This window comes from Scomber scombrus, chromosome 19, assembly GCF_963691925.1.
Source record: "Scomber scombrus chromosome 19, fScoSco1.1, whole genome shotgun sequence".
Classification (NCBI taxonomy): domain Eukaryota; kingdom Metazoa; phylum Chordata; class Actinopteri; order Scombriformes; family Scombridae; genus Scomber; species Scomber scombrus.
In genome coordinates, this window is record NC_084988.1 from 3575500 (window position 1) to 3589143 (window position 13644).

At 38.0% G+C, this 13644-nt stretch overlaps 1 protein-coding gene across 3 annotated transcripts in view; it reads left to right on the plus strand.

The window, feature by feature from the left end:
• Positions 1-13399, plus strand: part of letm1 (leucine zipper-EF-hand containing transmembrane protein 1) — a 28694-nt gene extending 15295 nt beyond the window's left edge. For 2 of the 3 annotated variants that reach the window (XM_062440431.1, XM_062440432.1), the window contains exons 5-15: positions 2205-2348; positions 3072-3209; positions 3753-3956; positions 4100-4219; positions 4649-4780; positions 4955-5113; positions 5970-6089; positions 7722-7856; positions 8830-9023; positions 11326-11482; positions 12348-13399. In XM_062440431.1, coding sequence (XP_062296415.1) covers positions 2205-2348; positions 3072-3209; positions 3753-3956; positions 4100-4219; positions 4649-4780; positions 4955-5113; positions 5970-6089; positions 7722-7856; positions 8830-9023; positions 11326-11482; positions 12348-12500 — 1656 coding nt within the window. In that variant the 3' untranslated portion in view covers positions 12501-13399. Of the gene's footprint in view, positions 1-2204; positions 2349-3071; positions 3210-3752; positions 3957-4099; positions 4220-4648; positions 4781-4954; positions 5114-5969; positions 6090-7721; positions 7857-8829; positions 9024-10631; positions 10682-11325; positions 11483-12347 lie in introns of those variants that run through there. The other variant, XM_062440433.1, reaches the window with a different exon arrangement.
• The last annotated feature ends 245 nt before the right edge of the window (positions 13400-13644 follow it).

Consider the following 13644-nt stretch of genomic DNA (forward strand, 5'->3'; position numbering starts at 1 on the left):
ACCCAACTGTAAGATAAGTTAAGATTTAAAATGTTATCGCTAATAATCAATTTTCCAGTGGCAATGTTGTTTTTACAGTACAGGGTGTATCTGTCATTTGAGAACAGTATAAATCCTGTTATCTGACAAATGCTCTAAAGAACATTTTTATTTACAGCACTCAGTATGTTTGTGCTGGGGAAAAAAACAACAACACAGAGAAATAAGCCTCACTGTGGTGCTAATAGCTGCTGCTCAGCACTGATGATGACCACTGTACCCCCCCCTTCCTCCGTTAAACCCACACCAGCACCCCATCTGCACCTTTTCAAATGCAGCTGACTCCCTCGGAGTGCATGTCCTGAACCCATCTACACCCCATTCATCTAACCTGGACTGGCCTTGCCTCCTTAATCTCCTCCTTTCATATTCACGTACAATACTCAGGCCTCTGTTTAAGGCTCCTTCTATTTTAATCTGTCACCCCCTCCTCCCTTCTTTGATGTGGAACTCTGGGAGATGATATACATGTCAATGGGCCGACGGACAAAAGGCCTTTTCACTCGCGCTGGCCTAAATCCTTCACCCTACTGGTCCACTGACATGCAGGTGGAAAGGGCAGAGAAAGGACTCATGTTTGGGCCTTCTCCTCCCAGAGCCATCTCTGTAGATGGCCGGTTGGGGATTGTTTCCCAGGACAGTCAGAAAGCCACAGTTGGACAGCTGTACAATGAAGTAGACCAGTGTTGGCCTGGTACTTCTATACTCTGAGGATTGTTCAGGTCTGCGCTGAACAAATGTGCTTCCTGTTGGCCAGAGTGGACAGTTTCTGAGCCTTGTGAGGCAGGCAGAATGTTCACTTTGGTCTATAGAACCATGAAAATAATACACCAATGAGTTCGGAGGTTTCTGTTGCTCTGGGGATGTATGGGCACTGGGGTTAAAAGTGCTGACTGTTGGAACTGTTATTAGTGGGATTGAGCAGGGCGATTGTACCAAGAGACAAAGGAAGATGAGGTTAACATATTCACACGTTGCCCTGTTGGCTTTTCCACCCGCTGCTGCTCTCTCCTGGAGACTTTCACAAACTACAGCCTGGTGGAAATAGATGGTAGTAGTTGGTACCACTTACAGTACTACTACTCTTTTAGGTTCTAGGCTTGTTTTGGATGAAGACAGTGGTCGAAACATCAGGCCTTTATTCATAATGATAGTGAAGTAAAACAGGACAAAGTATAAGTCTCTTTCTACTAAAAAAACATTTAATTGTCTAAAATCCAAACAGAAGTAAACATTGGCTTAGGTAATAAGAATCAATCTCCACAGTTGCAATGATTTCTTCACAAGAGTTTTTGTTCTTAAAGGACAAGGCTGTCGATTTTCTCTATTTTTTCATATTGTCAGCAATTCTCGTGTGTGTATCCAATTCAATTAAATGCCTTTATTGTCATTACACAGCAGCACAACAAAAATGTGTGATTCTGTGGTTAATAAACATAAAAACAGCACATACAATAAACATAAACATAAATCCAAAGCCTGATATATCTTATTCCTCTACTTTGTTATCTAAAAAATGTTTTAAAAACACATCAATGAGTCACATCATTGGACTGTGTGACATGTTTTTTCACCATGAAGGTTATGGGCATGTTAGTTTGTTTAGAAACGGCTCTAAAGAATAATAACATGGATCACATTTTCTGTCTGAGTGGTTCTGTGTAAGGAAGACGCCAATGAGCATGTGCGGGAATGCTTGTGGCTTGTTGTGCTTCATATAACTTTGTACTAAAGTTCTTTGATAAATTTAAAATGTAATACAAAGTCAAGAGATTGTGATATGTAGCACATCAAGTTAGTGAAGCCGTAAAACAACAACACATTCTTACTGGTGTCTGCCTCACACAGAACTACTCTCCGGAGACTGAAAATGTGATCAGTTATTAGTCTTTGGAGCCGTTTCTGAGCAAACTAACGTGCCCAAACTCTTTATGATGAAGGAACATGTCACCCAGTGCAGCGATGCAGCTCACTGAGGTGTTTTTAATAGTTTCTTGGACAACAACAGAGGTTTAAGGCACAGAGGAATAAGATATATCAAGCTTTGAATTCACACACAATACTTGTAGGTAGATCAGTTCATTGCACAACAAAAATACAGCAAATTGCAGCCTTAATTGTTTTAAAGTGCATTATTCTAACAGTTTCTAAAATTTCCTCCTCAGTTCCTCAGAACGTGCGCAGACGTCTTCAGACTCCTTCCCTTCCTGGTGTTCATCATTGTCCCCTTCATGGAGTTCCTGCTTCCCGTAGCCTTGAAGCTCTTCCCCAACATGCTGCCGTCCACCTTCGAGACTCAGTCGAAGAAGGTAATCAGAGTTGAAGCTTTGTATTTGAACTAAAGCTGCATGATTATAGACGCATAAAGATGCATCAGATCAATTTTTCAGGTAATATTATGTTAGATGGTGCAGTGGTGATTCAAATTTGTAGTGTAGTTTAAAGTCTTCACTGAGGGTCAATGTGGTTTGAGACAGTGACTCAACAACGGTAAACTTTGGTGAAATTATCCTTTTTGATTGATGTTTTAAATAATAATAATATATGAAAATCAGTCTTGCAATCTCTCATTGTGTTTTTAGTGAGAACATATTCAGTAAAACATGATCGTCATCCATAACACAAACTGTCATGTGACCTACTGTCTCTTGAAAAGGGTTAATCCTATTTGAGTCTAATCCTTCTAGCGGGATCTTTGACCTGTTTTTCCGCAGCGTTTACGTCTGTATAATAATAAACATTGCTAATGAAATTCTTCAATTATGTTTAACTTTTTACCAGTAAATTGATTTTACTTAGACTGTATTGATTTTTTTTAACAACTCATACTGACACATACAGACATCATGTATGGTGTAAAACACTGTAAAAGATACTTTTGACTCTAGATTATAAATATTTTTTTTATTTCATCACATATTTTATAACATCAGTTTTACAATATGCTAAACAACATCTTTTTTTAATTTGTTTGTTTGTGTTTAATGAAAAAGAGAAATATTTTTTACACCACATTGAATTTTTTGTAACAGGAGGAGAGGTTGAAAAAGGAACTGAGGGTCAAGCTGGAGATGGCTAAGTTCTTGCAGGATACCATCGAGGAGATCGCTCTGCGTAACAAAGTGGACCAAGGCAATGTGACGGAGGAGTTCTCCACCTTTTTCCAGAAGGTTGGTGCCAGTGTTCATTGAGACAGTGCAGCATGAAAGGGAGGAAGGGAAAACACGCTCAGTGCTGCCCTCTGGTGGCTGAATCAATACATTTCTCTAGTCAGTTGATTTTAGTAGAACGTACTGTGTATTAGTAATTTACTCAGAAGAACAGCAAAATAAGCTGCATTACACACTTTAGACAGTATATGATAGTCAGTTAAATGGCAACACATATTTAAAGTTCATTTAAAATTAGGTGAAATAACATTAGAAGTGAACTAGGACAGTCTCTTTTACTTACATGATAGAAGCAGGACAAGGAACGACGATGGATCGTTTGCATTGTTACGTTTTAGTTAATTACTTTTTATGGATGATAGTGTCTACTATGACACCAAAATGATGTCAAATAAGAGAGATTTGGGTTTTAATTAAGGGAATGTATTGCAGCGTCATATCCTAGTTTAGGTTTTTACAAAAAGAAAACATAAAGCTGACAAATCTTTCTCATCTAGAATAATTTTTACAAGTCATAATAATATAACTTGTTCATCTGTGTAGATCCGTGACTCCGGGGAGCGTCCCAGTAACGAGCAGATCATCCGGTTCTCCAAACTGTTTGAGGATGAGCTGACTCTGGACAACCTGACCCGACCTCAGCTGGTGGCGCTCTGCCGTCTGCTGGAGCTCCAGTCCATCGGGACCAACAACTTCCTCCGTTTCCAGCTCATCATGAAGCTGAGGGCCATTCGCGCCGATGATAAGGTATGAATCTCTGTGGTAATATGTCTTTTTTACAGTTCCAGCTGTCGTAATTAATGATTGAGTCTATATATTATGGGTTTTTTTAAGGGGCAAATCCTACATAGTATGCCTTTTAATGTGAATTTCGTGCTCTGTGTATGCAGCTGATAGCAGAAGAGGGAGTGGAGAGCCTCAATGTGAACGAGGTGCAGGCTGCCTGTCGTGTCAGAGGGATGAGATCTCTCGGAGTCACAGAGGAGCGACTGAGAGAGCAGCTCGTCCAGGTAACGCCTACAGAAAAAACAGATGGAGGATATTTTCATGAAATTACTGGCCGACATATACCTTTTTCCTCATCTACAGAAGTCATACTAGTTAATATTTCATTTTTGTGCATTGTTTGTATTGGATTTTCCTTGACAGTTTATTATGGCTTAAGGTTGCCCAATCAATATATTTTTAAATAATAACAGTGTTTCAAATGGCACTCTATTATGTAAGAGACAATGAGATGTTGCTCTACAGAGATTTATCGACTTTATGAAGCTTTACAGCGAGTTTCAGCTCATTGTTTAGAATCCCCAACGTCTGAAAACTGCAATTCATCTTCACATTTACAGATGTTATAGAAACCCAAATGGTTGTGATGTTGTCTTGTTATATCACACATGTATCTGTCATAATCTGTGGTCATGTTTCCGTCCCGTTTGCAGTGGCTGGAGCTGCATCTGAACCAGCAGATCCCCACCTCTCTGCTGCTGCTGAGTCGAGCCATGTTCCTGCCCGACACACTGTCACCTGCCGACCAGCTGAAGTCCACACTGCAGACGCTTCCTGAGATGGTGGTATGTTGACAGGCTGGATATGACTCTAGTAGAGTTTATAAAGTGTTTTATTTAAGAGTAAAATTAAACCAGGATTAGTTGAAGCGTATTTGGTGCTTGAAGGTGTTATTGTCTTACTTCGCTGCCTTACTCTGCTCCTCTCTCTCTCTCTCTCTCTCTCTCTCTCTCATACAGACGAAGGAGGCCCAGTTAATGGTGGCAGAGATGGAGCTCTCTAAAGTGGACAATAAGACCAAACTGGAGACCACGCTGATGGAGGAGGCCGTCATACGCCAGGACAACAAAGACAGAGAGATGGAGAGGCTGGCTGACGCTGCAGAGAAGGCTGCAAGGGTAAGATCCTTCCACATACATTTTGAATGAGAAATACAAGCTCATTTTGCCAAAGGGAAGTATGAGTCCATTGTGCTTGATTTGGAATGAAACAGTGGCTATAATGAAGAATGAGAATACAAAATGGCACAACACTAAACATGCCAAAACTATCCCAAAAAGACAAAGGTAAAACCACAAAACTCAACCAGTCTAAGTCATGATATCAAGACTCTAACAGAAAAAATGTAAAATCTACTCAGATCAACTAAGTACATTCACTCAAATACTATACTTAAGTACAATTCTGAGATACTTTATTCGAGTATTTCCATGTGATGCTACTTCATACTTCCACTCCACTACATCTCAGAGGTAAATGTTGTACTTTCTAATCCACTTCATTTATTTGACAGCTTTAGTTACTTTTCAGGTGAAGATTTGACACAATGGATAATATAACAAGCTTTTAAAATACAACACATTGTTAAAGATGAAACCAGTAAAGCAGTGTGTAGTCGGGCTCACATCTCAGATGTCTATGAGTTGTTAACAGCTCCACCAAATAGTGATTTTTCCCTCTAAACTTCTCACATGCTTTCATTTCAATAAATGTTCAAATGATCCAATATTTCAGCAAAAATCAAAGATAAGAGAAAAAGTCCAAAAACTGAAAACACATTTGTGTATCAGAACTTAGTTTTTTCTTCTTTCCTCTCCCATTAATCATCTCACCACCCCTCACATTTACATGCTGCTCTAACACTGATGCTTCACTATTAATAATCTAATGATGTCATAATAATAATATATCAGTCAGAGGGACCAAACCACTACTTTTACTCAGACCAGTCGTCCCATCTCTGTCTTCTAACAGGACAGTGAGTTGGAGCTGGAAGCAGAGAAAGTCAAGCTCGGCAAAGCGGATGCAGAGCCGGTGATGGTCGACATCGCTGAGAAACTGAGAGACCCGGCTCCTGTCATCGAGGGAATCAAGGTGATACGATCTATACGGACATTTTGTGTAATGCTGCAAACTGTTTTTTACACTCAGACTTTGCTACATGCATTTTTTTAAGTGTTAGTATCTTAAAAATGATTAACACAACAAAGTGGTATCAGATATGTTGGCCTTTTTTGCACTTAAGGTTATTTATTTGAAATGTTAATGGTATAAAACTATACTTGTGTATGTTGTTTGCAAGTTTTTAAAGTAATTTGAGTATTTCTTCTTACTTGGATCTCTGAAATGTAATCAAGCTCAGGTATTAGTCAAGTCTTTTTTTGATTTATTGGTATATGAAGTTTGATCACAAGCTTTAAAACTAAGAAATATTGCAATAGAAACAAAAAATACCTCAAAGATTTATTTTTTATACTGTCTTTAATGCTTTAATCTACATTTTAGCAGCACAGAACATGTATGTTTGTTTGTCTGCTTGTTTATTTACTGAGTTTTTAATCGGCCTCTTTCTTTACTAACAATCATTTCGTTACCTCTGCATCCTCTCGGCTGCACAGTTTGAACAGTGGCCGATATTCCTGCGTTTCCAGGTTAGGTTTTAAATGACGTCTTCACCCAAATGATCCTCACACCTTCCTCGCCAGTTTATCCCAGCACACACACACACACACACAGCATCCAGATGTGGGTTAAACAGGACTTGTGTAATTCCCATAATTCTGGCGTTTAGTTTGAACCCTTTTTAAGGTTTCCATTTTGATGTGAGGTTCAGTAGGAGTGAGAACATAATCCAATTGACAGGAAATTACCTTGAAATGCAACGTTTTATGTGTGCATGACGAGATGGGAGCCGACATCAGCCAGCAGATACTCACGCTTGGAAAGCAGAGTAGAGGAAAATGGAGTGAGAGCAAAACCACAAATGCTCATAGTCAGCTTCGTGTGTTCCCTTTTTAGCCGGATGAAAAGCAGACAAGGTAAATTACAAGCGAATAAATCAAAGACAAGCTATAAGTAGTGGAATAATATTTGATTTTATTCATATTTTAACAACTTAAGCCAAAATATGGACCTTTACACTTTAAAATTTAACAGCATTTCCTCCCTCATAAGAGAGAAATCCCACTCATATGATGCTTTGAAAAGGTTGAACTAAATGCTTAATTTGCAAGTTCTGTTTGGCTCACATCTGTATCAACTTCTGCCCTTTTTTCTTTCCTTGTCGATCCTTCCAAGCAGCGTCAGTGACTGAACCTTTCCTCTCCTAACTAACAGCCCTTCTGTAGATCCACAGAGTTGCCTCAGTCGTGTGGTAATGTGTCGTTGGGGTAAATGGTGGAGTATCCCAGTGTCTTCCCCCCCAGCTTCCCCTCTTTTTACCCATTTTGTGTGTTTGGGTTGGTCTCTCATGTGGGTTTATTCAGTATTAAATGCACATGTGGCGCTTGCTAAGACACATTTTATGACCCTACTTTTTAAAAAGTAAGTAGAGTGTATAATATTATACGTTCATTTCAGAGGGGGGAAAATATGACCTAACGGTTATGTATTCATCGTTCTGTATCTAAAACATAGTGAGTCAAGTCTTTTTTTATATTTAGTCTGGCATCTTAAATCATGTGGAGTAAATCTCCTTAATCGTGTGTGTTTTTTCTTATATTCCAGGGAGAGGAGATCACCAAAGAAGAGATCGACATGTTGAGTGATGCCTGCTCAAAGCTGAAGGAGCAGAGGAGGCTGTTTACTCTGGAGAAAGAAGAGCTGGAGGAGCTGAAGGATGACGTGCAGGAGTACAACGAGGTGATTCTCTCAAACTAGTCATTTCAAAAGGTTTCTGAGTAGAAGGTGTCAAAACACAACGCTCATGTAAATTTATTGCATGTCGCACTGTTGGAGACGCCTGTAATAAAATATTGGTCACACAGGGATCCTTAAAAAGTCCTAAATTTAGTTTTTGATATTTAAGGAATAAAAATGTCTTAAAGTGTCTGGAATTGCAGGAGTTAAGGCGTTAAATTATATTTGAGTGTAATTATATTTGTTCAGTTTATGTTATTTATCATTATTTCCTGATTATTTTACATAAAACCAACCAATTAACTAATCATTAGTTTCAGTCCTTTCAAAATGAGCTCCATTTCAACCCATTACAACAGTAAAATCCTGCTTTTGCATCATTATTATTATTATATGTCTCAGCAATGATGTTATTTTTTCCTTAAAGAGGTTTTAAAAAGGTCTTAAAAAAAAAATAAAAAATGTATTCTTTAAAAATGTGCAGATACCCCGTCGTCACAATCTGTGTCAGACTGCTAAGAATCAATTTGAATTAGGTTTAAATTTAGTTTTTTTGGTTTTTAGTGGATTTCGTTAACATAATTTAGATATAGACTCCATATTTTTTAAGATTAAGACAATACAATTGAAATCTATAGAAAGGTTTTTCCCCCTTTTACAAATAGGCTGAATTCAGGGCATCACTTCTACAACAGGCCAAGGTCCAGTTGTTCATTTTGCTCGTAGTGTAACTTTTAGCATGAGTAAAGCTTATGCACGAATGCAGATGATAACTTAATGTGTGAGTGTGTGTTGTGCTTCCTTTTTAGTCTAGCAGCAGTAGTTTAGTCTAACTTTTTGTTTTCTTTCTTTCTTTTTATTTTTCTGTACTGTTTTCTTTTTTATTATAATCAGGTTTTCTTGTTTTTTAATTGTCTGTTTTAATGTTTCCAATATTTACTGTTTTAATATCTTGTTTTTGTTTCTCGCCTTTCAGGATCTGGAGGAGATAAAGAAGGAGCTCTCTAAGACCGGACAGGAGAAGGCACTGGAGGAGTCGAAGGCGAGCAAGCGTTTGTCTAAGAGAGTGAACCACATGATCGGACGCATCGACAAGATCATCGGGGAGCTGGAGAAGGACAAAGTCACCCTGGATGGACAAATCGACAGTGGAACCACCCCACCTGTTGGGTAAGTGTCAAATGTGTGATTTTGTTTTTAGCAACACACGACTCGACGGCGAGGAAAAGTGATCCAAAAATCTTAACTAAATTCCCGTAGTCTTTCCTAGCGCGCCTAGCCAGTAGCCACAGAGACAGAGGGAGAGCTCATTGTTGCTGCTGCTCATCGTAACTCATACAGGACAATTTTTCGTGAATTAACATCCAGCGAGCAAGAATATTAGGAAGACACTGTCAGTAGGCTGCTTGTGTGTGTGTGGTGGCGCTCTAACTCACGTCATTGCTTTTTTTTGCTAAGAGCTGATTGGTCGTTTTCTATTTGAACAACGCGTAAAAAAAAGGAAGCAGATGGAGTCGTCTTTTTAAAGTGACGTCTTTTGTCTTTCTCATAATTTAGGATTAACTGAGAGGACTACGACAATGTATTGATGCCAGTAAGAGAGTTATATCAGTTATACCATACTTTTTAAAAGAATAGTTTAAAATTTAGAAAATGTCTTTCTCAGAGATAGATGAGAAGGTTGATATCAACATCATGTCTTTGTGTTTAGTACAAAGTCAGGATATCTTTAGCTTAGCTTAAAGACGGGAAACAGCTAGTCTACTTCTGTCCTAAGTGAATAAAAATATGCCATCTTATTTACACAAATTTCAAAGGATGCAAGTAAGGATATTTCCCAAAATCTTGAACTATCTCTTTAAGACGAAAGCTTCGACGTCTCTCGTGGCTTTGCACCATTTCATAGGCTTCGGTTTGTGTCTGTCAAATACATAAAAAGTTTTATCAGATCTGTTTTAAAACAATAGTCAGGCGCTCAGAAGTACAAAGAAACATTAGATTTTCCTGTTCATACTGGCCATTAAAAGATCATTTCCAAATCTACAGTTCTTGTTTTGTACAAAATTTAAGGTATTTTTAATATATAAATAGCTCTGTGTGCTTTTCTTTTGAGCTGCAGTGGAAGTAAAGTAACAAAAAGAGGGAATTTGGTGCTAAAAAGCCTGTAATGTGGAAATATATCTACTGGATTTGACTCATTTGGACGACTGAAGCTCCATATTTGGACTGTGGATTTCGTCCTCCATCACTTACATTATAAATACATCATGAAGGGATTTTTTAATGGTCAGTATGAACAGGAGGAATGATTACAGCAAGAAAAAACCTTGCTCAATGCTCATATGGGCACCTGACTGTTTTTTTAAGGCGGACTTGAAAGATTGATTTTGAACATAAATGATCCAAAGGCGACTTTTTGACGGAGAAGATGATAATTAGTCTTGTCAGTGTTGTTCTTTATCTGGTGAGAGACTCTCATGATTCAGTTGTTTGTTACATTGCTTCAGGATGTCTCTGAAAATGTTGCCTTTGTATCATCTATCTTAACTCCCCATGTGTTGTGTTACATCATCCTCATCCTCATCCTCATCATACCCATCTTCATCATCATTAATGTCATCGTAAAATGGTGGTGGAGATTTTTTTTTTTTTTTAAACTAACAAAAGGTTTCCCAGATAAAAAAAACACATTGCATAAAAAAAATACACATTGCAATATTATTAGTTTACAATCATATCGGATCATTTGCAGTTCCTAATTCATCTAAAATTTTACAGATTATTCTTTACTAAACATAGTGATGCTACAAGGTAAGCTGCACTGTGGTAAACCGCCATCTGCTTGCTTTGCCAAAACGCTAACATTGCACCGTGGCTGTCGTATGTCAGCTGCTGTAAAAGATCAACTGTTAACTTTATTTATAGCTTCCGTCTCTGCTCCCTGCACCATAGTGTCGTCCGCTGCTCCAATTTTTACTTAACAGTTAATGTCCTTTAATAATAATAATAATAATGAATGAAATCACACTGACGATAACGATTTTACTGAAACTGCACAGATGATTGGTCAGTTTTAAAGTATTTATCAGACATCTGTGACCTTTTACTGAGGTTAAACACATATTATTAATGTACTAGATAATGTCTTTTACATTAAAATGCACCCATAATATATAAGACTAATTTATCCGTCTCATCCAGCGCAGCTTTGAATTAAACATTTATCAGCTTTAAGATCAAATCAGTTAAAACAGTCTATTAATTTTTAAGTGTGCCGCACTAGATTTTTTGCATGAATAACCTTTTTTTAAGGCAACCAAATTTTTTTTTACATTGCTGTGAATAGACAATGAGACAAATCACTATGATTGGTGTGATCTGGGAACCTTCGAATGCAGCATGTTGCACCACACAGACTTCTCCACCTTCATTTTACTCAACGTCAAACCTGGTAACCGTTTCCTGTATGCAGTCTCTTCTACACCTTCAGGGAGAACCTCATCAGCATCGACGAGCTGATCAACATCATGCGGCAGATCCAGAACATTCCAGAGCACAAGCTGCAGAGCATCGCCGAGGCGCTCGACGACAACAAGGACGGCAAGATCGACATCGACAGCGTCATCAAAGTATGTTTAACAGGCCGATCCTGATCTGTGGAGAAGATGCAGGGATGGGATGCTCATTGTGTTTGTTTTTTTTAAATGCTTTTTTATGGGTTTTATTTTCATGTGAAGGTAAGTGTTTTGATTTCTGCAAATAGTTCCACATACAGTAAGGAAATGCAGCGGAAATCTCTAAATTTAAAGACTGTGTAAAGTGAATTCAGACATTTTCTTCTAAACACATTAAATAGGTCATAAATGTATTTCTAAAAAAATGTGTAAAAAGCATTTCAACCATTGAGATTTGAATTGTGGAGCTAGGCTTCACAAACTGTGTTTCAAGATTTCTGTGTCTGGATTTAATGGGCGGGTCTGAAATGATTGGCATAAACCCGCCCCTGCTGCTGTAGAGGTATAAATACATTCAGCGCACACTATTACTACTACAGTCTACAGTTAGCCAGTTAGCTGAGTTAGCCGCCAAGTTAGCCGCTGAGCTAGCGGCAGAAAGCTCTCAGACCTAGCGTCCATGTTTCTGGTAGACGTGGTTACTTTGATTGACAGGTGACACTTGGTAGGGGGCGGGGCTTCAGCGAACTCGGCGGGCACTCCCACAGCGTTTGGGAGCAGAGAAATAGGCTGATTTTTACAGAACTTTGAAGCCTAATTTCATATATTTGGCGATTTTTTTAATCATTCAAATTTGGCAGGGTGGTTAACAACACAATTTTCTGTGGTATGTCAAACTCAGAACACAAATTCATTCTTACTTTACACAGACTTTAAATATACAGAGAAACAGTGATGTGTTACCAGGTGTAAATGGGGCCATATCCGAATGATAGCTTTCTGTATCGAGTCTGTCTAACTCCTTTTTTTCTAATCCCAGGTGGTGGAACTGATCGACAAAGAGGACATCGACATCTCGACCACACAGGTGGCCGACATCATGGTGATGCTGCAGAAGGAGGAGAAGCTGATTGAGAAGGAAAAGGCTAAAGAGAAGGCGGAAAAGGAACAGGCAGCCACACTCAACAGCTAACTCAAACTCAAGCTTAACTCATTCAGCACTTTGTGCAAAGTGAGGAGTTTTGTGGCTGGTACCCGGTCACAGAAAAACAGAAAAGACAACAGATCGTTCCGGATAAAACTGGTGAAGTCGAGCGAGTCGGGAGGTAACAGCTGCCTTCTCTAAAAAAAAATATTTCACCAGGAATTCAGCGCTGATAGAATTAAGGAGAAAAAAAAAAAAGAGAAAAAAAAAGGCTTTATTGCCTTTAAATGCACAAAAACAAACTTAAATTTCTATCATGTTAATCTCTACAGGACTGATCATGTAATATATGTTATTTGGGTTTGTGTAATTTTACTAAATTATTTATTCACACAGGGAACATAATGACATGAAACTGTGGTTGTTCTCGCACCTTGAAGAGTTGGCAAAAAGGAGAGAAATTGATCAGAAAAATTATGTTTTTTGGGAAAATATTATATTAAGGAGGCACTTTGTGTCAGATTGAGGTGAACCGTCTTGCCTTTAATTTCATTCATTCATGTCATCATCACAGAGAAATGAGGCATCATTTCTGGAGTTTGCACAGTTTAAAAAAAAACAAAAAAAATCATTGTCATCACTGTCATTCCACTCAGTTTGTTTTCCTCTTTGATTTTGTTTTATCCACCAAATTCCCATTTTGTAAACTACCTTTTTTTTTTTTTTTTTCTTCCCCTAAATTGTACTTGGACAGGTAGCTTATTGCTGGCTGTAGGATGTTTTAAAATAGTGGCATCAACCAAAGACATTAATAGACACAAGATAAATAATAATCACTGAAATGTTAAATTAACACAACAAAATCATGCAGACAGTTTTAAAAGACTTGAATTAAAATTAAAAAAATGCCACTTATGCAATCTAATAATAACACAATCATAGCTTTAGATTCCTTATTCCCTCTATAATTGAAATATATTGAGGATTCATACTTTAGAAGTGTTGGAGTTTTGTCCAAAGCAAGGACTGAAGTGAACAAGTTTTACATCGATATAAAAAGTTACTGTACTGTAATTTTCATTTCACTTTGTACTAATTAGTCTTTTTTTGTTATGTACTTTGATTTAGTAGATTGTCTCGTTGTAGCAAAGCTCTTCATATATATTCCTGTTATGTTCCATAGCGCTCTTAA